The sequence below is a fragment of the Salvelinus sp. IW2-2015 genome, linkage group LG35 (assembly GCF_002910315.2).
Source record: "Salvelinus sp. IW2-2015 linkage group LG35, ASM291031v2, whole genome shotgun sequence".
Classification (NCBI taxonomy): Eukaryota; Metazoa; Chordata; class Actinopteri; order Salmoniformes; family Salmonidae; genus Salvelinus; species Salvelinus sp. IW2-2015.
Genome location: NC_036874.1, coordinates 18,811,210 through 18,837,836, shown reverse-complemented (window position 1 = coordinate 18,837,836; position 26,627 = coordinate 18,811,210). Strand labels below are relative to the sequence as shown.

Below are 26,627 nucleotides of genomic sequence, written 5' to 3'. Positions count from 1 at the left end.
GAGAGGAGCTGAAGGGACACAATCTGTTGGTTGGCTATGTATTTGTTTGTTTTTCTTTTATATATATATACAGTACCGGTCAAAAGTTTGCACACACCTGGAATCATGTAGTAACCAAAAAAGTGTTAAACAAATGTATATTTTATATTTGAAATTCTTCAAAGTAGCCGCCCTTTGCCTTGATGACAGCTGTGCATAATCAAGAACTTTGAAAGTTTCTTAAAGTCGCAAAAACCACCAAGCGCAATGATGAAACTGGCTCTCATGAGGACCTCCACAGGAAAGGAAGACCCAGAGTTACCTCTGCTGCAGAGGATAAGTTCATTCGAGTTACCAGCCTCAGAAATTGCAGCCCAAATAAATGCTTCACAGAGTTCAAGTAACAGACACATCTCAACATAAACTGTTCAGAGGAGACTGCGTGAATCAGGCCTTCATGGTCGAATTGCTGCAAAGAAACCACTACTAAAGGACATCAATAAGAAGAAGAGACTTGCTTGGGCCAAGAAACACGAGCGATGGACATTATACCAATGGAAATCTGTCTTTTGGTCTGATGAGTCCAAAATTGACATTTTTAGTTCCAACCGCCTTTGTCTTTGTGAGACGCAGAGTAGGTGAACGGATGATCTCCGCATGTGTGGTTCCCACCGTGAAGCATAGAGGAGGAGGTGTGATGGTGTGGGGGTGCTTTGCTGGTGACACTGTCTGGGATTTATTTAGAATTCAAGGCACACTTAACCAGCATGGCTACCACAGCATTCTGCAGCAATACGCATCCCATCTGGTTTGCGCTTAGGGGGACTATCATTTGTTTTTCAACAAGACAATGACCCAACACAACAGGCTGTGTAAGGGCTATTTGACCAAGAAGGAGAGTGATGGAGTGCTGCATCAGATGACCTGACCTCCACAGTCACCCAACCTCAACCCAATTGAGATGGTTTGGGATGAGTTGGACCACAGAGGGAAGGAAAAGCAGCCAACAAGTGCTCATGACTGTTGAAAAAGCTTTCCATGTGAAGCAAAGCTGAGTGTGCAAAGCTGTCATCAAGGCAACGGGTCGCTACTTTGAATTTTTTTTAATCTAAAATAATAATTTTGATTTATTTAACACTTTTTTGGTTACCACATGTACATTATTCCATATGTGTTATTTCATAATTTTGATGTCTTTACTATTATTATACAATATAGAAAATAGTACAAATAAAGAAAAACCCTTGAAGGAGTAGGTGTGTCCAAACTTATGACTGGTACTGTTTATTCCTTGCTGCACGTGTGAGCAACATTATATTGTCAATTAACAAGCAATTTTGAAAATAATTAGTTACAAAAACGACTGACTGCATGGTCCGTGGTATGACTTTGGAAGATTGTGTTCATTTGTTAATTTAGTAAGAAAAGTAGGCCTTCTCATCATAAATCCCACAATAGCCACCTGTTTGTAAAAGGCCACGTTGTGCATATCTGTAGAAATAATCTAAGTTAATTGAGAAAATTGTCATTCAGGTATTTTGCTGGTTATTTACAGAGCGCTTTATCAGAGGGCGACAGGTGTGTGGGTGAGCAACCTTGGAGTCAGAGAAGAATATAATGTGGGAAAATCTGGATACCCAATCTCCTTACCAATGGGAATGTCCTTGGGACCAGTTTATCCTGTTAACAGGCTATGCACACATTCATTCCCAAACATCTTTGAGTCACGTCTGACTGTGTTAATCCTTACAACCTACCCCAGCTTTGGAGAAGTCTTTGTGTGTGCGTGCGCATGTATATGAGTGCGCGCGTGTATATGAGTGCGCGCGTGTATATGAGTGCGTGCGCTTGAGAGAGAGAAAAAGAAAGAGTGAGAGAGAGAGAAAAAAAAAATGGAGAGTGATTGAACGATATGGCGGTTGGCTAATATATTTATCGGTATTCTGTTTGCCTTCCTTTCACCTCAACCTTCATTCGTGATTGTCTTTCTCATCTAGTTACTACTGAGAAGGCTGTTTTTACAGCTTCTATAAAGAACAAAGCAGTTTTAAGTTAGTAGACAAAGAATTTGCCAACGTGTTTATGCAAATTTGCTACCATAACAATCCTTTTTACCGTAATAAAATAAGAAATGTGTGTCTGGTAAACCTCATGTCTGCTTGAGCTAGGCTATTTACTTTAAAATACCATAACATTGACAGGTCTAGTAGGACTATCCAACTATCCAAAAATGGAGTGCATCGCTCACAAGGGGACAGATTATTCCAGGTCCTCCGAATAGTGCTGAATCAGGGGACCTGTTTAAAGATTGATGTGGCCAATACTGTCATCCCATTTCATTTTTCATTATACTGTATCTCAATTTACGATTTATGAAGGACATTTTGATGATTCGCTATGTAGTTGTCATCACAGCTCTCCATTATTCAATGTAGTGTGTGTGAAGAATACACTTGGGCACTGCATAAAGCCTGGGTGCACCTTTAAAAAGAAACTGATGCTTTCAATGCTGCTTTCCACAGCAATATCCCATGTATTACTCCAAATGAATGTGCTGTGATAAGGACAGATGGAAACAGCCATATTGTTAGCTGCCATTTATGTTCAAATTCATGGTATTCATTTGTGCAGTCATCTGGATAAAACCACTATGTGAGTCTGTTAATAGTGTTTTTGACGAAGTTGCCAAAAGTAACCATGTGTTTTGATTGCATCCTAAATCAATTGACGAAAATACAGTGAAGATGTGTCAAAATATACAGAGATTAACTACAAAATAATGACACGTGAATCTCGGGATTCTGAGAGTAGTTATCAATATTTGACAGGCTACATGATCAATGATCAATTTATTTCTTATAGACAAATAACAATACAAAATACAAACCACAAACCATCCAAACAACAAGAGCAGTTTTTACAATGCAGAGAACTGCCGGCAAGAGAGACCAGGTTACACAACACTGCTGAGTGAAGATAAACTGTATACTGTACATAGATGTCTTTCTTTTTGAAATCACAGCACAACATAATTTGTTTTACAGTGTCCATGCTGCAAACTCGCTACCAGGCACCACTCCCTTTTATGGTGGAAAATGTTTAGCGGAGACAGTAGATGAAAGTGCACGTACCTTCTTTGAAACATACCGCAGTTGTAGTGTTACCAGAGAAGAGCAGAGTAGCTCCACATTGATCGCTCGGTAGCAAAATACTGTACATTGATTGGAACAAACGATCAAACTGAACATAACAAACGACGTTATTACACAATAGCTCTACTGGCAGACAATTGAAATGGTGCAAAGGTAGGAATTGAGAACAGGTCTGAAACATACATTGAAAAACAGATTTCTCATGGCACCGAACAATCAATTGCAAGCATTTTTACACCTAAAAGGGACAGAGAGGGCGTTTCGTCAGTATAAAATAAACAACAAAGAACTGTATATTTTTTCCTGGTTTGAATTCTAAATTCAATCAATGCTCGTTCCTTTTATGCTTTATCTTTCTGTTTTTTGACACTGCTTTATGCTTTATGGCTGTACCACGACACACCAGCCTCCCTCAAACCTCCAAAGTAAAACACTTTGGCATTGATGAATCCTCTAATCTCGCCTTTGCTCTGTGGCAGTGGTTCCCAAACATTTTATAGTCCAGTACCCCATCAAACGTTCAACCTCCAGCTGCGTACCCCCTCTAGCACCAGTGTCAGCGCACTCTCAAATGTTGTTTTTTGCCATCATTTAAAGCCTGCCATACACACACTATACGATACATTTATTAAACATAAGAATGAATGTGAGTTTTTGTCACAACCCGGCTCGTGGGAAGTGACAAAGAGCTCTTACAGGACCAGGGCACAAATGATAATATAATAATAATCAATAATTTTGCTCTTTATTTAGCCATCTTACATATAAAACTTTATTTGTTCATCGAAAATTGTGAATTACTCACCACAGGTTAATGAGAAGGGTGTGCTTTAAAGGATGCACATAACTCTGCAATGTTGGGTTGTATTAGAGTCTCAGTCTTAAATCATTTTTCACACACAGTCTGTGCCTGTGTTTAGTTTTCATGCTAGTGAGGGCCGAGAATCCACTCTCACATAGGTACGTGGTTGCAAAGGGCATCAGTGTCTTAACGGCACGATTTGCCAAGGCAGGATACTCTGAGCGCAGCCCAATCCAGAAATCTGGCAGTGGCTTCTGATTAAATTCAATTTTCACAGAATCGCTTGTTGCAATTTCGATAAGGCTCTCTTGTTCAGATATCGGTAAGTGGAATGGAGGCAGGGCATGAAAGAGATAACGAATCCAGTTGTTTGTGTCAGCCGTTTCGGGAAAGTACCTGCGTAATTGCGCACCCAACTCACTCAGGTGCTTCGCTATATCACATTAGACATTGTCCGTAAGCTTGAGTTCATTTGCACACAAAAAATCATACAATGATGGAAAGACCTGCGTGTTCTCCTTGATAATGCAGACAGAGAAGAGCTCCAACTTCTTAATCATAGCCTCAATTTTGTCCCGCACATTGAATATAGTTGCGGAAGGTCCCTGTAATCCTAGATTCATATCATTCAGGCGAGAAAAAAACATGAGCCAGATAGGCCAGTCGTGTGAGAAACTCGACATCAATCAAACAGTCAGACAAGTGAAAATTACGGTCAGTAAAGAAAACTTTAAGCTCGTCTCTCAATTCAAAAAAACATGTCAATACTTTGCCCCTTGATAACCAGCACACTTCTGTATGTTGTAAAAGCGTTACATGGTCGCTGCCCATATCATTGCATAGTGCAGAAAATACACGAGAGTTCAGGGGCATTGCTTTAACAAAGTTAACCATTTTCACTGTAGTGTCCAAAACATCTTTCAAGCTGTCAGACATTCCTTTGGCAGCAAGAGCCTCTCGGTGGATGCTGCAGTGTACCTAAGTGGCATCGGGAGCAACGGCTTGCGTTACCACTCCACTATGTCTCCCTGTCATGGCTTTTGCGCCATCAGTACAGATACCAACACATCTTGACCACGTCCATTTGATGTCACAAAGCTGTCCAGTACTTTAAAAATATCCTCTCCTGTTGTCCTGGTTTCCATAAACGTAACGGACATATACCAGGAGCTGTGCCAGGCCCGCCACGTCTGTTGACTCATCCAGCTGTAACACACAGAATTTACTGGCTTGTTTGCGAAGCAGTAGTTGTTTCATAACATCTCCTGCCATGTCACTGATGCGTCGTGAAACAGTGTTGTTTGATGAAGGTGTCGTTTTTTTGGGCCTTTTCCCCCAGCATTGTCCCAGCCATATCCGCGGCAGCAGGTAGAATTAAGTCCTCCACGATAGTATGTGGCTTGCCTGTCCTAGCCATTCGGTAGTTCACCATATAAGACGGTATCTGTTGTTCATGGTATCTGTTGCTTTTATACATGTCTTACTACTCAAAAGTCATCTTAATTCTCGCTCAAAAAACTCCTGTGGCTTATTTTTCAAATTGGCATGTTTTGTTTCTAAATGTCTGCGCAAGAGTGAAGGTTTCATCGAGTTGTGAGATAGTACTTTTGCACATATAACACACTGTGGCTGAGGAAAGACACTACTCCCAATATAAGTGCATATTTGCGTCTCTTCTATGGTCCAATGTCCCTGTCTGTTGTTCGGTGCTTTCCCGGGTAAGGGGGCAGTAGCTCTTCGGCTATATCAGATTCACAACTGTCAGTGTACATGCTAGCTGAGCTAACATCAAATGTAGAATCACTGATGCTAGCATTGGATGTGCTCGTGGACGCAGTACAACTTGTGTCGTTGACAGGTGCAGGTGTTATACTGCTGGTAGTAGCAGCACTACCAGTAGAGCTGGTATGTATCTATATGGACGCGGGCCTTACTTTTTGTAACTATTTATCAATTTTCGAACTAACGGAATGAGCAGCAGCTATGTTTGGCTACATACGGACCGTTAGTGGAATTCCCGCGAGAGAGTAACGGTTAATGTGATTGGATGTTCATTATTTGACTAGGCTACCTGTATTTGACATTGTGTTGTTATTTCGCTGAACACTAGATGGTTTAATTTTATTTGGGCAGTGAAACTAGGTTTCTCAGGTGAGAAAAAAACTCACCCAAATGTATAGCCCCGTTGGAAAATATAAATGTATTGTTTGAAAATGTGAAGAATTTTTCATATTTTTTAATGTGAATCACCTTTTTATTTGGCGTACCCCCGACGGCATTGCGCGTACCCCGGTTTGGGAATAGCTGCTCTGTGGGATGTTCTTGGGGGGATCCATTAAGGGGAAATGCTACCATCAGTCTCTGCTGTTGCAGATGTCAACATAATGTTTGGTCTTGTCATGTCAGGCACCTGACCTAAAGACAACCATCAACCACCCAGGTGTCTGAGTTATCAAAGATCTTTCTCATTATGGACTCTGGGCCTTTCAACTCTTTTTGATTGATTCCACACCACAGTAGTCCATTATGGGTACAGCGGGATGTTTAACCATGCTGCATTTTTTGACACAAGCCCCTGCGGAACGTTTCATATTGGGTGAACCTTTTAGCCTATAAGGTTACTATACATTTTTGACACTAACCCCTGCAGAACGTTCCATATCAGGTGAGCCTGATTTATAGTACCCAATAAGGTTACTATAAAGTCAAATGGCATTGAGCAATCAAACGGATGAAAGATCTGGAGTGGCATTGCTTTGCTATCAGTCCTTTTCATCATCAGTAACCTTTAAAGAAATTTCATCCCAACTCATCTCTATTTCCCTGACAGGCAGGTTTCAAAGCGATGTGTGATATTTACACCCCTCGAGCAGAGATGGTTTTAATACTCTGCCTCCTTTGAATTTTGCCTTTGAAATGTGGTCAGTGATCACATTCTCGCTGTGCTGTTTTCAAACATGCAAAGTAGCAGGCTGGTTCAAACAACTATGGCCAGACAGTTTGACTCCTCCTGTAGAGTGAGCTTATCTTTAAAACACACACACGAACACACACACACACACACACACACACTGAGTTCCTGGCCTACACCTCTCCAGATAAAAAGAGGGATAACATCTTTCCCTTTTTTCCTTTGTAGGAAAACACTCTACAGAGATGGAAACTGTTGCTCAGTATGTGAAAGCAGTGAAAGCAGTATTACCTCGCAAATTAAATCTGTGTGTCACACAATGTTGAGGACTGATTTAAACAATGCCTATAATTGGGTGCTTTGTGCTAAGATGGCTACAGAGAGGGGAGAATATATTTTCACCATGCTAGATAAAGAAATTAAGCATTCCTTCCTCTATTGACAACACATTTTTGGTATTTAATGTTTACCGGTGTACTGCTCAAATACTAAATCAATTCCTCTGCAGAAAATGAATTATAGAATAGAATTCACAAACTAGAGCCTAGATGGATTTACTTTTTCCGTCAGGGAGTGCTAAGGGAAACCCTGCCTGACAGAGAGGGGTCCTCGAATGACATCCTCTTGGTGCTGGGCAGGAACTGGTCACTGGGTGTGGGCGTGGCCAACTCGTCCATCTCAGTAGTAAAATGGTCAGGGCTCTCTCCATTGGTTGTGTCCTTGATGACACTGTAGGTCAGGGCCACGCTGTAAGACGCCGGCTTCTCCAATCGCTGCGGACCGCAGTGACACAACTTCTTGAAGGAGGTGCGGAACTTCTGAGACATGGCGTTGTAGATGACAGGGTTGACGGCGCTGTTCAGGTAGATGCAGATGCGGCAGAAGAGTAGGAACCAGTGGTCCAGGTAAGCCTTGTCCAGGAAGGAGTTTACCACCACCAGCGTCCGATAGGGCATCCAGAGGAGGGCGAAGAGCACCACCACCACAGCTAACATCTTAGTCACCTGACAACAACACATGGAAGAAAATCAACGGCCATTTTCATCAAAAGACAGGGGAAAGAATAGAATTCAGCTTGACCGCTGTAAAAACATTTTGACACGAACATGGAAAAATGTCCTGTTCCTGCTATGCAAAGAAAAGTGGTTGAAATGGGTCAGAGAGCACCCTCTGACAATTAATATCAACCACAGACTGAAGAGACGGACAAAACAGCATCTGTAAGACTAAACCAACAGAGCCTAGAGAGCAGTTTAATTGCAAATATAATGATGATGTGATAATGTTTATATTAAACTGTATCATACTTATTTATGTTGTGAGGTCTCACACCAGTGATGTGTCTCTTATTGGATAGGGCCAGGGAGCGACTATCATCATTACTCGAGGAAGATTCCTGATCACTATCCTTATTCAATTTTGATCTTTTGAGGTAATTCACCAGGCCCTGGTAAGTGGCATGGATTGCACTGGTTTCCATTCATCGCTAGACCAGTTAGATGTGTGTGTTATGTCAGAGCCTTATCCCGACTTGTTTTGCTAAATGACCTAGCAGTGAGCACAGATCCATCATCTGTCTTTTTTGTCTATGCCACTGAGACAGAAAGAGCCCAAGGCCCGGCTTGGTCCATGTACAGACAAGGCTGAGGATGTGCAACCAAGGTAACCTTATTCATTACGAATAGAACATCTAAGATGTCTTTAGTGCGTATGTCTTCACACCTAAGAGGTAATGCATGGTGGAAGCACCTTCAGCAGCCAATACAGCTGGGAATCATTTTTTATAATATTCTACCAACTTTGCACAACTCTTCAGGCAACATACATGCATATCTGTGGTTTTTGTCAAAATTGCTTACGCTCAGTAAATTTGGTTGGGAGTCATTGATGGAGAGCAATATTCAAACCTGGTCTCAGATTTTCAAGCATATTTCATTCAGGACTGAGACTGGACCACTCAGGAACACTCAACACCTCTTGGAAAGCCATTCTGGTGTGTCTTTGGCATTAAAATGTGTGTAATTGTCCCGCTGAAAAATAGAAGACTGAGGTGGTTTTCCTCTATCTTTTTACCTGGGCTTTGCTACTTTCATTTTTAACAGGGGTGAAAGTACTATATATTTAATTTCTTACAGGTAGATTACTTCAATTACTTCAAAGGGCTCCTGTAAGCCTGGCAACCTGCGCATGTTACATACTGACCAAACCGGACGCGTGCGTGCGTGCGTCCGCGTGTGCCATCGTGCACACATAGATTTTGTTCACCCACACCAGAAGTGATTAGGACACGCAGGTTGAAATATTAATTTGGGGATAGTTCGAAACTAATGAAACAATTATGGCAATTTAGCTAGCTAGCTTGCTGTGCTGGCTAATTTGTCCTGGGATATAAACATTGGGTTGTTATTTTACCTGAAATGCACAAGGTCCTCTACTCCGACAATTAATCCACAGATAAATACTGCTGCGAGCGAGCAGTATGGGTGTAATGATTGAATAACATGTATGTGTACATTGATTTTGCATCGCTCGCGCACGCAACGCGAGCGGTGTGGTCAGCATGCTAGTCCACTCTAAAATAATTCCCACATCCATGCAGTGCACTGAGCAGCGACCATTAGATGAATGGAAAAAGACATCTGTTACAAATCACCAAAAAGTGTAAGGAATTACATTCTGTGATTGTCATTCATTGGGCCTACACTCGTAAACTGAGTCCACTGTCCAGTCACATCTCCTTCTCGGCCACTCATCTCTGCCTTCACAAAATGTCACTGTTATCGCCGAACCACGTCACATTTTGAGGCGCATTCCACAAGTTTTCTAGTCCGTTCACTAATTTTCATGAGGGTGACATGCGTTAATGATAAACAGTAGTGTAATAGCCTACAGGTTTCTTGGCATCTTCGTTTTAAATATTGTGTTGGCTCATGTTCAACCGGTATGGTGTACATGTATCCCAGTATTTATTTTGCCGGTACTCTGTCTCCAGTCCCTGCTGGTGACAAGCATTCCCATAACATGCTGCTGGCACCACAATACTTGAAAATCCACTCCATATAGCGGACCTCTCCCTTTCTTCAGATAAACTTACACCCCTCCCATTCGCATGCTCAGTCTCAGGTGCTGTGTGTGCTCTACATGTGTAACAAACTACATTATTCAGTGGCGTGTGCTGTCAGCATAGCGGTGAGGCTTTATGAGTCTATATTAATGTGGTTTGTCGCATGTTGACTTGCTCGTGCTGCACACTGTAATCTACTTACAATGATTACCCACTGGTTGGATCAACGTTGTTTCCACGTCGTTTCAATGAAATTACGTTGAACTAACGTGGGATAGATGTGGAATAGACGTTGAATTGACATCTGTGCCCAGAGGGCAAATGTTCACTTCTCTAGGATGTTATCATACACTCTTAGAAAAAAAGATCTTAATTATCTATAACCTAAAAGGGTAATTCGGCTGTCCCCATAAAATAACCCTTTGAAGAAGCCTTTTTGGTTTGAGGTAGAAACCTTTCCACACAGTGTTCTACATGGAACCCAAAAGGCTTCTACCTTGAACCAAAATGGGTTCTCCTATGGGGACAGCCAAAGAACCCTTTTGGAAGCAATTTTTGTAAGAGTGTACAGTATATTCTGGGAATGAGCACCCCAACTTCACGACATATCATACCAGTGCAATTATAAAACTGTTGAATTCATAATCTAATTATACTGGAGTCACACACAAACACACTGTAGTTATTACACTGTAGATACACCGTTATAAGATCAACTTTAAAGCAATAGTGGCAACTTACCTGCCTGCGAGAGCGGGCAGTTGTGCTACAGGATGAATTGTTGGTGCTCATCATCCTGTTTCCTTGGCATGATTCTTTTTTCCACTTTTTAGTATTTTCCTTGGTGTCTGCCGGCAATGGGTTGAGGAAAAGAATTCTAGCGATAAATCCATACAGAACAGTGGCTAGCATGAGAGGCACCACATAGAACACGGCAAAGTCAGTGAAGTAGATTGGCAGGTAAAGATTTCTTGACACTTTGTATTCGCATGAGACCAAGGTAATATTGTCGTAAGTCAACTCTTTCGTGTCAGACAGATAAAACCACAAGGCGCAGTAGAGCGAGGTAAAAGCCCAAACGACCACGATGATTTTCTTTGCTCTTGACAGAGTGCACATAAACTGCGCTTTTATGGGGTGGCAGATGGCTATGTACCGCTCAATGGTGAACGCGGTGATGGAGCATGAAGACGCGTTGATGCCCAAGTACTGGAAATAAGTTATGCTAAGGCACCCGACGTATCCGTACACCCAGCCTCCTCCATAGAAACTCTCTGTAATATTCGGCAGTCCCGCCGCAGTCAGAACCATCAGGTCGGCCACCGCCAAACTCACCAGGTAACAGTTGGTCGGTGTCCGCATGTGTTTGGTTGTAAGAACAACTAGTATCACCATAACGTTTCCAACTATTCCTATCCCACAGATGAGGATCACAAAAAATATGCTGACCACTTTGTATTCCATGCTATAATCAGTCCATGGACCAAGCGTCTGGTTATCTGGATTTGAAGTAACATTTTCCATGGTTTAGTTCTGTACTCTTCACTTGGAGGAGTAATTCATTTCAGACATAGACTTTACATTTAAAATAGCCTCGAGAGCTCCCTTAAAAAATCTATTAGTTCCAAAACCAAGTCATTATTCAATAAAGTATTTTGTATTACTTATCCAAAATAAAAGTGAACTAATTTCATGAGGTTATGAAAGCGATATATCATATAAAATCGAGCAAAATATATTCGATTAATACGAAGACCAGGTTTGGATGTTGGTGCTGTTTACCCATGTTTTAGTCCTCTTTATGCACGAAGTTAGGCAAACTGCCAGTAAAGGCAAAGAGGTAAAGTAAAGAGGTGTGACATGTCGTGCGCTGCTCCAGTCTGAGAAGACAGCCTTCTCATTACGCACAGAGCTCAAAAGAGCGCCTTGACTGTGGCTCCACTCTCTACCAGCTGTTCTGGTAGTGTGGTTGTAGCCAACAGAAAAGCAGTGTATGCGTGCATGATAGAGCAGGGACGTGAATTTTAACGATGGACTTAAAACATGTACACAGTAAAAATGTACTATTCGGATAAAGCCTAAAACAATAAATGAGTTAGGGTTTCTCAATTTTAGAAAACTACGTTTGTGTGAAACCAAATATATTAACCAAATATATGATTCAATGCCAACGGTTATATTTGTTATATTTACGGTTATATTTTTACCAAACCTATATTTCAGGTTGTAAATTTGTAAAATCCTACTCAAATTGGACTTTTCAGATGTATTGGTTATCTGAAAGTCTTGCTTGGACATCATGACATCACATGTGTTCAGTGTATTTCTCTTACGTGCATTGACCTCCCAGCTAGCACATAGCGTTCAGAGAACTATATATTTCATAGAGCTTGGTGAGATCGTGGTTGTCCTATGGTCATTTTGCATTAAACCTTCCCGACACTTTCTGGGAACGGTAGGAGGATCACTTTCAGGATAGTTGCTTGACTTAGGCACATTATCAGCACATTTATGGAACTTGACCCCAAAAGTTATATATTGGTATTTCATTACTTTAACAGAACTTTTCATAAAAGTTAAAACGTGGTTACATTTCATTAAAATGTTGGTAATCTAGGAAAGTTATCCAACTGGTTTGACATTGGGAATGTTCTCAAATAGTTCAGAAACAATGTTCTTCAGTGGGAATTTCAGTACTTCAACATAAACGTTTCCTGCAGGTTTCCTGTAGTTCTATTTAAAGTCGGGTGCAACAGAATATTCAGAGAAAGTTTTTTTCTTTAATCCTTATTTTACCAGGTAAGTTGACTGAGAACACATTCTCATTTACAGCAAAGACCTGGGGAATAGTTACAGGGGAGATGAAAGAGCCAATTGTAAGCTGGGGATGATTAGGTGGCCATGATGGCATGACGGCCAGATTGTGAATTTAGTCAGGACACTGGGGTTAACACCCCTAGTCTTACGATAAGTGTCATGGGATCTTTAGTGAGAATCAGGACACCCGTTTAACGTCCCATCCGAAAGACAGCACCCTACACAGGGCAATGTCCCCAATTACTGCCCTGGGGGCAACCCTGCTTAGGTTCAGCGGCAAGCCAGCCAGCACTGAACGTACTTTGGCTTTCTGGTTTAACCTAAAAAAGTAACATAAATAAAAACTAATATATATAAAAACCATTTTTTCATGTTTTACCAAGTGGATATTTAACTTTGGAATAACCTATCCACATTTTCCAATTGGGTTACAAGCAATTAAATAAATGTCCTCTTAATGAAGATATTAAGTTGGTTTCATTGCATGAATAAATGACTCCAAACACTTTCTTTACATAATACTTTCACATTAACTAATTAAAATATTGTAACCAAATGGTGGCCATTACATCAACGGAAACCTTTCCAGGCTTTTTAGTATCACAGTACTTAATTAAGCAGATATCATTTAAGAGTCAGCGCAGGCAGTGAACATATAATCATTAAAAAACAACACAATACCTGAAATGACATGCACTCTCACGGGTGGCCCAAAATTACAAAGTGAAAACCACGCCCCATTAGGCCACGCCTCCAACTCTTATGCTAGCCTACCGCCACTACATTGCACCCATCGCTATGCAATGTGAATGCGCATGAAGTGTTGTAAGCAATTGAGAAGCATCAATTACATATTTTTTAATCACATTGATCTGTCAAATTTGGTATTTGATTTCAGACAAATTGAATTGAATAGGTTGAAAAGTGTAAAGTGTAATTTTGATTCACAGTGTCTAAATGACTAAAATGTACAGTACCAGTCAAAAGTTTGGACACACCTAATCATTCCGGGGTTTTTCTTTATTTTTACATTGTAGAATAATAGAGAAGACATCAGAACTATGAAATAACACATATGGAATCATTTAGTAACTAAAAAAGTCTTATATATTATATATATATATATTTTATATTTGAGATTCTCCAAAGTAGCCACCCTTTACCTAGATGACAGCTCTGTATCCTTTTTTACATATTCAACCCCTTTTATGGGCAGGTACAAAACTATCGTAATACTTCCGTTCATTTTTTTTAAACCGGTACCGGTTACCATCATTGTGTTCTTGAGAGTCTCCCCTTTCCACAGAGTGGTCATAATAGTTTATAAGTCAAACCGTTCAGACCCTACAGGAGTTTTGTGTCATGGTCTGACAAACACCGCTCTAGCTCAGCCACCTTTCACCACAGATGCGTAAGTGCCACAGTGCTAGTTTAAATCGACAGATTTTGATGGGGATTTTTGTATTATGCTAGCGAGATTGACGCGCCGGTCCATCAATCGACTCCAGGGCGTCTTAAGCACAATAAATGTGTAACATATTCCATGAATTGGATTTATAACATAGCCTATCATACAAATTTGTAACATATGACACAAAATGGATGCGGTAGTACACAATTGGATGAAGTAGTACACAAAAAACGGGAAACCCGTTTTGGCTTGTGAGCACCACTTTCAAAACTACTGGCTGGAGTTATACATAAAGTTCAAGAGTTCATCTGTGTTGAATGGCTGAAACAGTGAATGCTGATAATGCATCAATTAATAAACGGTCTTGTCTGCTGTGACCCATCTGCTCCTGTGTGTCATTACTTTATTGTCATGGCTCTGTCGACCCATACCATGTCAGTAGAGGGATACATACATTAGTGATGTAGCAGAATATATATATAGTGTATCCGTCCTCACAGGCAGAGTTCAGGAGGTTAAGATCACACATTTTTTCAAAGTACAGATGGAGAGAGGCATGTAATTACAATTGGACACCCTAAGCACAATACCTTCACTATAGGGGTTCAAAATGACCTCAGTCTAATATGTTATCGATACATATTGAAGGGTTGATTTGGGGCCTCGACTCCCAAGGCTGACGTGATAAATCTCTGGGTTGACGTCAATTTATTTGAATTTATTTATTTAACCTTTATTTAACTCAATCAAAGGGTTACTGGGATCAATATGTCAGGTTACTGCTGTTGTGACCTGGAGCAAGGTACTTGTTGTTTCCAGTCTGTCGTGGGTTTACAGCAAAAATAACAATGAACGTGCAAACGGCCAATAAAAATATCCCATTGTAAAACCTCTCTGTGATTGGACATTTAAGCATGATTCAGTAAGAAAATAGTTATAGTTCATATATTAATATACCACACCTCCTAAATAATAGTCATGGACACCGCTCACAAAACAAATGTGACTTGATCAGTGGAGTGGTCTCATAATCACATCGGCGTGATTCTGCAGGTACTCACAAGTATTATTAGAATGGGCTTTCACTGCCATCTTGTGGAAAAATTGCAAATCGAGGGACTTGGGGAAATACATCCACCACAATTGTGTGCTTTTGTTTAGGTCAAGGAATGCCTAAAGGAATATGAAACACAACAATTAATTAGGACTCTTAACAGACCCAATTATACTCAAGGGGGATAATTATGAAAACTGTGACTTCTTAATGCAGATTCATTCATCACTGACCACTGACCACCACTGGCTGTTTTGAGGGCAAAAAGGGGGTGCAACTCAATATTCTAATGTTTTATACAGTCAGTGTATTTTTAAAAACAGTCAAACTGTCCATTGAATCCCGAAACTGTTTTGGTATCAATTCAACTGCACTCTTGCAAAATGGTAATTTTATTTTGTAGAGGAAGAGGTAAAAACTGCTTTTGTTTTCACCATGTGGACAAGTTTCCTCTATTATCACCAAACATATTTCAATTTTTGAACTGCTGCATTCTGAGGGGGGTATTCCTTTAGGCTAAATAATCTCTTGGGTGTGTTTGCTGAGCAAGTAGTCTGAGATATAATTAAAATGTTGGGGTCATAGTTGACTGGCTGTGATGGAATATCATTATCATCTTAAACTGAAACGTGAATGTGTATCTGACTAAGTTATTGCAGCGTTGTCAGGTAGAAGGAGTCCATTCATTTATGAATATCTATTTCATAAAAGTTTTGACTGTGATGTAATCCTATTTTATGCTAATGCCATGAATTATTTATGACAAAGCATTTTGTGAGAACATTCCTTTTCTAATTTAACTTTCGAGCTAAACTCCACAACAACAAAAATAAAGGTTTTGTTTTATTTTTTGTATTTGCCGTGGTTACTTTGCCAACAGACTTCTCAAGGTTTGGTATGTTTCGCCTCCAAAAATGAATGACATTTAGCCTGAAGTCAAGCTTATGTGATTTGACTAATGAACAAAACCTATCCCTGCTTCAAACCTGTGTGTTTTCCATAATAAACAGCTTTCCTGCAAAAGTATGCTCTGCATACAAAAAACACCAAATAGCTGTTTTTATGACCCAACACTAAATCCCCATGACGTGGTTTGATCACAATAATAGCAAATATTGCTCACTCTAAAACTAGATTTTCAACTGTACGGTGTAATAATGTCATAATTAGATACAGTAAAAGTATCTAAATGTCACAAAGAGATAGGACTAATATTTCAGTTGCATAGACATTTAGGGGCAAGTCGTAGAATTGCACAGAATAGCTTCCAGATAAATTAGTATGCAAAGGAAGCCACGCTATGGTAGAGGCCTTAGTTGATCGCATTAAATTAATTATAATGCAGAGAGTGCGGGTAGACAGAAAATAATAATCAATTATCCCTGCCTAGAAGTTTAATCGAATGAGCAGCATGAGTTAATGATTGTTGCAAAAAAAGTGTTTTATCTCTTTATCTTTTCATCAAAAGATGAATGTCTTCTTTAATCTGCCAATCTGGGGCACACACACACACACAGCCTCGCCTTCCTGTTTTTTGCTTCCATCTTTTGAGGTGTATTCCTTCTGAAAGGCATAAAAAAAAAGCTGATTGATATTCAAATGAGAGAAAACAGCACTACATTGCGAGAAGTTACAACATAACCCATAGTATCCATGTCAGGGCAAGACCTTGGTCCAATTAGGAAAACCATTCAATGAACCTTCAGTGCCAACTACTGAATATTTGATGACCCTGTCGAACTGTTACCAACCTCTACAACCGCTCTCGGATTTCTCTACTACTCCCTATCCCTCTATTATACTCTGTCCTTTTCATCTCTAATAGAGTCCCTGAGGTCATTATTTTGTTTTCTCGTAATGCTCTGGCCACCCTGCCTTGTCCTCCCCTGAAAGACGGTGTCAAAACATCTCAAATTCACCTAGGGTTTGCGTGACAACTCTCCAAAAACAATCTCTAAGCCACACGCCACGGAGCCACCTCCGTATTATTAATCCGGCAAGCAATGGCCTTGAGATGCCCAGAGGCTGATGCTTGATCATATTTCCTTCTGTACACTTGAAATTGCTCGTAAATGTAATTGAAATAAGTCGAATAGATGAATCGAATCATATATCATCACGTGACATGGGCATGTACAGTGGGAGGCTGTTACCTGTTTACATTAGCTGGTTAATGTTTAGTGCTTAGGTTTTAGGTTTTAGACCTAGGCTTTATGTTCTATTTATGTACAGTACAATGCCCGCACCTCCGTACCATAACAGATAACTAAATACCACAACCCATCTATACTGCAATAATAAGTATGGTGTTTTATAAAAAAGCGTCAAGATTGTACTAGTCCATGCATATTCTTTGTACATCCAGCACACTTGCTCGTAAATATCCTTTCCTATTTTGATGTTGTTTGTTAATATGTTACGTTGTCTTCATTGTGATCGCTGCGAAAGGAATTGCCTCTTTGAGGACATGGGCGTTTTCTGAATCTAAATGTGTTATCCCCTAAAGATAATGCACAAGGAGTGACTTATCCATGTATATCATCTACAGCCCATTCTACCTTTGGATGTGCCAGTGGCATGAGACACTCTATGAAGATGTACTGGCCTCTGGGCTGCTGTCTTTGCCGCATGCAGGGCGTTTGTCCTTGGCGGAGTGGTGTAGCCTAGCTGTAGCAGATAACAACCGATGGCCTGTAAGTCTGAGATAAGTACACAGTCACATACTGTACCAGCTCTGTACACACTTGGAATAGACAGCAGCCTGGCCATTCTCATAATGCAGGGGCATGATACGTCAAGCCATGACTGAGCAGTATTGCTTCCCAAGCTCTGCTGTAACAACTGGCTAGATTAATCACTTCCCTCCCCTCTCTCCTCTCTCCTCCAGCCTCATCTGTTAAACGGTAGCTTATTGGGCCATGGGCCAAAGTCCTTCACCCTGTACTGCTTCTGGTCTGCTGCTGGCAACGTGTGACTGGGCAATTCTGTCTGATGCTGTTGTCTTTTTTGTGCTCTGGAATGTATAGTTGGCTCTCTCGATATTTGCATGACCTCAATAGCTTTGAATTGTGGTGCATGGGACACAGCTGCATAAAGGGATAGGGTTATACTAACAAATATGCAGGTGGAGTTGACAATGGCATCAATTGAAATGCAAAGTGTTGCCATTCAGAAAAATCATTGTACTGTATCGTTTGGATTGCTTTAAAGCTTTACAAAGATGAGGCGGGACTCAGGATATGTGAATGAATGACATGTACTAATATTTTCAGGGCTAGCTCTCTAGATTAAACATGGATTAAATTATGCCTTTGACATAGTGACCACTAATCTTCCATGGGGCCAGGGCACAGATTGTTGGGCCAATAACCGAAAGGTTACTGGATCGGGAATCCCAGAGCCAACCATGTAAAAATCTGTCGTTCTGCCCCTGAGCAAGGCAGTTAACCCCCAACAACTACTGCTCCCCTGGCGCCGATGACGTGGATGTCGATTAAGGCAGCCACCCGCATCTCTCTGATTCAGAGGGGTTAGGCTAATTGCGGAAGACACATTTCAGTTGAATGCATTCAGTTGTACAATTGACTAGGTGCCCCCTTTCCCTTTCTCCCATGTGGATCAGTTGACAATTCACTGTAAACTGGCTAGTGGTTTAGGCCTATGCATGTTTTCACTTGATGCAACCAAGCATCTACACGAAGTATACATCTTGAGAAGATTTATTAACACAGCTCTAGTAACGTTAATTGACATTTGATAAAATAAACGATAGCGAATTTCCATAAGGTTGATACTTTAGGGGCAAAATATTGAAGTCTATATGGACTTCAAATGCAGAGGTCCATAAGACTTAAATCCTCTCTGGTGTGTGTTTATTTGAATGCACACCGAAGTAATCTGCATCTGTTCAAGGGTACCGGGGGTAGCCAGCTCATTTCAGCACCATAGCGAGGCAGCTTAAACCCGTGCGTGGGAGGGAGGGACTACAGCGACAATCTTTCCTCTCAAGCAGACGAGGACTCGAGGCTACGTTTTCAGTTTCGTTAAAGGCATTTAGTCATCGATCTATTATGATTCCTCGATACAAAGTATTCTGGCATATGAAGACAATTCGACATAATGAATTCTGAAGAAGTAAGTGCTTTTATATGAATTATTTCCTGAAATACAGTAGTTTATATTAGCTGAGCACACTAAGCAGATGCGCTGTGGCTAAAGGGAAGACTAGGCATGCTCCAAATACACATCGCAAAAACTATACCGTGATTTGATTCATCTTCAACATTTCACAGCGATGTTGTGAATAAGCATATTGCAAGGCGTTGAAAGCGTTTTATCTACTTCAAACTCATCCCCATTCCGGCACAAAGCAGCCTACTGAAATGATTTATCTCCATAACAGCCTATTATTGGAAATTGTATGTGCCTTACGATACAGTTATGTACACTTCTCATGACTAGGTATAGTAAAGTGTGTGTTCTTCCATAATATGATATACATTATGTTTGAAAAATAATGACAGATAATCGGGTTTAAGGGGATTGCACACTAATTGGATACTGCTAATCGGTCACTTTAATCGCTTTGTATACATGGAGCAAATTACCTAAACCCAAACAATTGTACATTTTTAGGCTAAGTATTTCTGATAACATCATGAGCATACTTGCCCAAAATGCGTTTGAAGCGCCACAAATTACGCACAGGTGTCTGCTGTTTTCCCAATGCAATAATTTGATCGTTTTTAATAATCAGGCCCTATGGTGACATCTGCTTTGTCAATTATTTCTCATCAGGGATGCTGCGGACTCAGAACGCCGTGGGGAAATAATTGAAGTGAACCAGCGGAAAGAATCGAATGGCTTCTGTAGAGCTGCTTTATATAGATAAGGGAGGAAGAGGCAGACAACCCGATCCTCCCTGCGTCCTTGACTGGGCTTCCAATCCGGTTCATGTTCGTAAAGCGAGCAGTTCAGCCGGAGGGGCGCTCTCTATCTCAGCTCCGGGCTGCAAAGGACTGTGTAATTCAGCACCAAGGACGGTTCCCCTTAACGGAGGTCCGCATTTTAAACACGGTCACCCTGCGGTGGACAAGGTCAGAGTGTGCTGCGACGAGGAATCAGAGACATCTTTCACCTATGTCGACGAGAATGTGAATTTGCGCCTGGCAAGCCCTGGGAAAAGTGGGGAAAGTATCCACAAATCCTGGTGTAGGCCTAATGACTGTGCGAGCGACATTCGGCCCGAGGGGTTGCATGAGCTCTCCCTAATGTCAGATGACGATCTCGCATCAGAAAGTTCGGGGGCATCTGTAGATTACGGTTTTATAAGCGCGGTCACTTTCCTAGTCACTGGGATCTCGTTAGTGATTATATCCTATGCAGTGCCTCGCGAGGTCAAAGTGGACCCGGAGAGCGTGTCCGCGAGGGAGATGGAGAGGCTGGAAATCGAAAATGCCAGGGTAGGGTCACACCTGGATAGGTGCGTGATAGCAGGGCTTTGTCTACTGACGCTGGGCGGGGTAGTGCTGTCCACTCTGCTAATGATATCTATGTGGCAGGGAGAGATGTACAGGAGAAAAGCCTTTGCATATTCCAAGCACTCAGCGAAACTATATGGCTCCATCATTTTAAAAACGAGGTCTAGCCCTAGTCGGTCGTCCGCACACCTGTCTATGAAGGAAGAGATAGATGAGACCTTGAGTTAAAATGATATGCAGTTGACAAAATACTTTGTCTTGTGTTACTAAGCCAGGGCAACACAATGATGCATGATGTAGGTACTCCAGACCCAAAACGTGGAACCTGAACACATCAGTCGGTCTACCTACAGTGACATTAGCATAACTGTTCAAATATGAATTTGTTTTATTAATATCCAAGATTATGAAGTACACATTGTCTTACAGTATCATCTCCATATCATTTAATGGAAGTGCAAGGAATAGGCCTATTTAACCAGGTAAGCAAATTGCCAAAATGATACAGAATAAATAAGCATGACAACAATAATAAAACATTAAAAACATCTACGTTTCTTTTATTTATTTTTTACTTGTTTTTGGAAATGGAAAATGCTGGGTTACATTTTTCCTAAATGCAATCTCTGAGAGGTTTCATTTATTATTAAGGTGATCCATTTTTTATGTGAATGTGCCCGACAGTCTGTAATGTGATGCATATACGCATTTTAGAGGGGAAAGTGTCTGTCTCATGAGTTTAGAAAGTGAGATATATTAGCCTAGTCTAGTGCACTATATCAAATCTGATATGACAAAATCTGCTCAGTGGTGCACATGCTAACATCCAATGACCTTTCTTACTTCCTCAATGCAGGTGAGCATAATTCTCACTGTGGTTTCTCACTGTGTGTGTGTGTATGTGTGTGTGTACAGAGGGGGGCCACATAATCACACATGAACGACTTGCCCCAGTTTATAAAGCTGTCCTGCCCTGTATTGTACTGTACACTTCAAATAACCTACTTCTAATGTACTGTACCTGCAGTATATGCAATTATCATACTTGAATGATCACGCAACATGAGAACTCACTGGGTCACAATATAACAATGCAATTAATAGTTATCTTTAAGAGAAATAAGCTTTTATTTATAGGCTAGGCCTACGCTACCAATGTTTTTATTATAGGCCACTAATGGACGTACATCCTACAACACTCTAAACCGTATTGTATTCCCTTGAGTAGTCTCAGATATGCCTTTAAAATGTTACTGGAAGAGGGATCTATTTCTTTTAACAAACCAGAAATTATGGGTGCAACAAAAACAGGAAATGTTCTATTCAGTTCATAGAACTGTTGGTTGAGAATTATTTTCTCCATGGATGTAGTGAGTCACACCACCACTGTCATTTGCGATCGTCTCTGTATTGTAGGCCTACTGCAGTGGCCTATAAGTCAAGAGACTTGAGACTTGAGACAGGAGACTTGTTACCTTGAAAATGGTTCCATGATTTCAATTCTTCAAAAAGCCTTTATTCACAATCACAAGTGTTTGCCTCGAGGGAAAATATGCTTGTTGGTTATCACTAGAAACAGCTAATTAATGTTGTCATTTTGTGGGGCAAATTCATGTTGTTGGCTATTAATTATACTCGTCAGGTGTTTTCCACTCTACTGTTCGATCATGCATATATATGGTAATGGAATAAAATATACACCCCGAGAATTACAGCAACATGGTAAGACTGTTGTTACTATAAGTAATGAGACACTACAGTCTCGAGAACATCTTCTTTTGTGACAATTGCACAGTTTTGGCTAATGTATGGTACAGTAATACTACATTAAATGTACTTCTAGTGTAACTGTACAGTAGCAGACTGATGGTGAAACATAAACTCTTCAACTCAATGCATTACTTGACACCTGTCCTAAGTACCTTTAACATCACACAACCTAGCCTAGTTGGATTAGATTTTTAGCAGACGGTCTTATCCATAGCAATTTTCAGTAGCGCCTGCATACATTTTCAAATGTGTTTGTACTGGTCCCCAGTGGGAATTGAATCCAGAACCCTGGCATTGCAAGTGCAATGCGTTACCAACTGAGCTACACGGGATGGCAAGTTTGTCTCAGTCTAAATCCCTCCAGTGGAAAAGCACTATCACTTTTCTTGTTCACTCTTCCCTCGTCACCTAGGACGCATCCCAATAATCTCTCCTTGATTTTGAAGTGTGCACTTCCCTTAATTGATTTGACAGGAAATGACAGTCATAAGGAACTCCTCCAGCCCATGCCTACACCAATCCGATGCTTTTAAATGTGTGGGGAGTAGTGACCGAGAGCACACTTCAGGAAGAAGGAAAGATGACTGGGACATACTTCTTATTCACAGAGTAATGGAAAAAGGTATCTGCACCAGAGAAACGGGAGAATAAGGAGAATAAAATGCCAAATCAGAGAGCTTTCCAGAAAGTTATATTAAAAAATATATATATTTCTGTACATCCAAGAATATTATGTTTGGAGGCAAGGAGATGAAGAGGGGAGAGGCCACAAAGATGCAAGGAAACATAATAGAGAATGCTATCTCGATTTCGATTTGCACGATTCCTCACATCCTTTCTCTTCGCCTCCTCGATTCCTCACATTCCATCTCGTTGCCTTCCTCCCGACAATAAAGGAGGAGAAGGTCTAAGGTCCCTCCCGTCTGACTTTACTCTCCAATACAGTTTCAAAGGGAGGCGAGGTGGAGGACGTGAGAGATCCCGTTCTCCTTGTTGACGTTGAGCTGTAGAGCTCCCGCCGTGCCCCCCGTCTCTCTGCCATCCAAATGTCTCTAAGGGATTTGATCAGGGATTTGCTCAGTTCGACAGCATTTTACAAGTCAAGCTCAAGTCTATTTCCAGAGGTTTCATGCATAAGCTCTTTATCTGTGTGAGAGAGCGCTTCACAGCTAAGACACACTGATTGATATTTTGTAGATCCCTCTGTTGGAAGATCTACCAAGGTAAGACAGGATCAGAGACGAGAGAGGGGCTGAGCTGCCATTAGCATTCATTTCCCAAGGGTACTACATGCTAACGTGCTGTCATTTATGTTAATTGGCCAGTGTGTGTGTGCATGTGTGTATGTGTGTGTACGCATGCACGGGGGTTCATGCGCATGAGGATATGGGTGTGCATGTGTGTGTGTATCTGTGTGAGGATGAGACAGGCAGAGCTTACTTTCCTCTGCCACACAACTGATTTATATGGCTTTTGTGAGGTGAGCTCATCCCTTCATCTCAGGCGTACGGTAAGCGACTCAGGAAAAGTTTCCATTTCTATTGATTGCTCATGAGGGGCACACTAAAGGCGAACACTCCAGGGACGTGACTTCACTCTTGGCCACTCTCACCAGCCTTACTCAGAGGGGTTATTTTTAACAAGAGTGCATAATGCATTTTCTGGAACGCTTACAAGCTGTTATTTACATTAGTTGGAGCATCTTGTTGTATTGTGAATTTAGTCCAGTAAGCTTCTTGCTCAGAATACACTACTAAGCCGTGCCGAGTTTTTCGTTTAGAATGCATCGATTTCCATTGTTCAGCCCATGTAGGCCCTCTTGCGTATTTTTCATGTTTGCATGAAATTAGTTCTAATGCTCTTTGGAAATCCAGGTTTATGTTGACATGACCTCTTAAAGCACACCTCATCTTGAATCATACCCCCTCTGTGCCCTTCTTTCCGGACTACTCAGTGCTTCAGCAATGTATTATATATATTATATTATATTAGCGTTTTAGAGAGACATTCTTAGGAGCAAAAGGCAACACGTGCAGCTCCATGTCAAAACGATTTACACTTCTACGACTTCTGGTCGTCCGTGTTCTGCGTCATTGACATTGAGGCGGTCGAGGGTAGCGGCACTCCGTCACTCGCTCCGTAGCCAAATGCACTGAACTCCTTTGAGCTGCATCATCCTTCAGCCCCACAATCAAGTCTGCACAGTCCTTTCCTGTGTTGCCCTTGGCACTTGCAATCACTTTCTTCTACACCTGAAACTATTAGTCCGCCTGCCTCCTTCTGCCTACTCTGTGATTCCTACTCTGTGATTCCTACTCTGTGGCATCTAGTCCAACAGGAAATTAGGTAATTGTTTTGGTCAACCTTAATTATGTAAGCAAGAAGGAGATGCCATGGTGCACATGTGTGTTTATTTCAAATGCCGAAGGAGAGTATAATTGCAAAGTGGGCAAATTGAATATTGGATGAGCAGTAGTGTAATATAGGCTGTTTGCTACGACACTGGCCATAATAGTCGTACCAGTGTGGTGGTTAAAGAGTACCGTAGGAATTCATGTGGATATAAAAAGCCTGCTGGTAAAGGCCTAAATGCAATATTGGTACCATTTGTGTTACTTCACATACAGTGACTTCGGGAAACTATTCAGACCCCTTGATTTTTTCCACGTTTTGTTACATTACAGACTTATTCTAAAATGTTTGTTTTTTTATCTGCAATCTACTGTACACATAATACCCCATAATAACAAAGCAAAAACAGACTTTAGAAATTTTTGCAAATTTATAAAAAAAAAAAAAAACAGAAATACCTTATTTACATAAGTATTCAGACCCTTTGCTATGATATTCGAAATTGAGCTCAGGTGAATCCTGTTTCCTGAGTCCATCTGTGGTAAATTCAATTGATGATTTGGAAAGGCACACACCTGTCTATATAAGGTCCCAAAGTTGACAGTGCATGTCAGAGCAAAAACCAAGCCATGAGGTCGTAGTAATTGTCCGTAGAACTCAGAGACACAGATCTGAGGAAGGGTACCAACAAATGTCTGCAGCATTGAAGTGTCCCCAAGGACACAGAGGCCTCCATAATTCTTAAATGAAAGAAGTTTGGAACCACCAAGACTCTTCCTAGAGCTGGCCACCCAGTCAAACTGAGCGATCGGGGGAGAAGGGCCTTGGTCAGGGAGGTGACCAAGATCCCAATGGTCACTCTGACAGAGCTCTGGAGTTCCTCTGTGGAGATGGGAGAACCTTCCAGAAGGACAACCATCTCTATAGCACTCCACCAATCAGGCCTTTATGGTAGAGTGGCCAGACGGAAGCCACTCCTCAGTAAAAGGCACATGACAGCCCACTTGGAGTTTGCCAAAAAGTTACCTAAAGGACTCTCAGACCATGAGAAACAAGATTCTCTGGTCTGATGAAACCAAGATTGAACTCTTTGTCCTGAATGCCAAGCATCACGTCTGGAGGAAACCTGGCACCATCCCTACGGTGAAACATGGTGGTGGCAGCATCATGCTGTGGGGATGTTTTTCAGCGACAGGGACTGGGAGACAAGTCAGGGTCGAGGGAAAGATGAACGGAGCAAAGTACAGAGAGATCCTTGATGAAAACCTGCTCCAGAGCGCTCAGGTCCTCAGACTGGGGTGACAGTTCACCTTCCAACAGGACAACAACCCTAAGCACACAACCAAGACAATGCAGGAGTCGCTTCGAGACAAGTCTCTGAATTTCATTGAGTGGCCCAGCCAAAACCTGGACTTGAACCCAATCGAACATCTCTGGAGAGACCTGAAAATAGCTGTTTAGCAATGCTCCGAATCCAACCTGACAGAGCTTAAGAGGATCTGCGGAGAGGAATGGGAGAAACTCCCCAAATACAGGTGTGCCAAGCTTGTAGCTTCATACCCAAGAAGAATCAATGCTGTAATCGCTGCCAAAGGTGCTTCAACAAAGTACTGAGTAAACCGTCAGAATACTTACAGTACCAGTCAAACGTTTGGATCTCTACAGGATCTCTACAGATTGGTGTTATATTTGAGATTCTTCAAAGCTGTCACCCTTTGCTTTGATGACAACTTTGCACACTCTTGGCACTCTCTTAACCAGCTTCATGAGGTAGTCACCTGGATTGCATTTCAATTCACAGGTGTGCCTTTTTAAAAGTTAATTTGTGGAATTTC

At 41.3% G+C, this 26,627-nt stretch overlaps 2 protein-coding genes across 2 annotated transcripts; one reads left to right on the top strand and one right to left on the bottom strand.

Moving 5' to 3' along the window:
• Positions 1-2,778: 2,778 nt before the first annotated feature.
• Positions 2,779-11,809, bottom strand: LOC111958725 (thyrotropin-releasing hormone receptor-like). Its single transcript, XM_023979969.2, has 2 exons — positions 10,650-11,809; positions 2,779-7,848 (listed from the first exon to the last, which is right to left on the bottom strand). Exons 1-2 carry the CDS (start codon positions 11,430-11,432, stop codon positions 7,411-7,413), a joined length of 1,221 nt encoding a protein of 406 aa, XP_023835737.1. The 5' UTR covers positions 11,433-11,809; the 3' UTR covers positions 2,779-7,410.
• A 7,367-nt stretch (positions 11,810-19,176) lies between these two features.
• Positions 19,177-21,218, top strand: LOC111958993 (transmembrane protein 74). The gene is made up of 2 exons (XM_023980383.2): positions 19,177-19,324; positions 19,988-21,218. The coding sequence occupies exon 2, from the start codon at positions 20,050-20,052 to the stop codon at positions 20,896-20,898; it is 849 nt and encodes a 282-aa protein (XP_023836151.1). The 5' UTR covers positions 19,177-19,324; positions 19,988-20,049; the 3' UTR covers positions 20,899-21,218.
• Positions 21,219-26,627: the final 5,409 nt, after the last annotated feature.

Excerpts from the sequence above, each read along its gene's own strand:
- LOC111958725 (XM_023979969.2), bottom strand. The coding sequence starts at position 11,432 with ATGGAAAATGTTACTTCAAATCCAGATAACCAGACGCTTGGTCCATGG. Across the intron at positions 7,849-10,649 it reads CTGCCCGCTCTCGCAGGCAG|GTGACTAAGATGTTAGCTGT; the intron begins GTAAGTTGCCAC and ends TGTTGTTGTCAG.
- LOC111958993 (XM_023980383.2), top strand. The coding sequence starts at position 20,050 with ATGGCTTCTGTAGAGCTGCTTTATATAGATAAGGGAGGAAGAGGCAGA.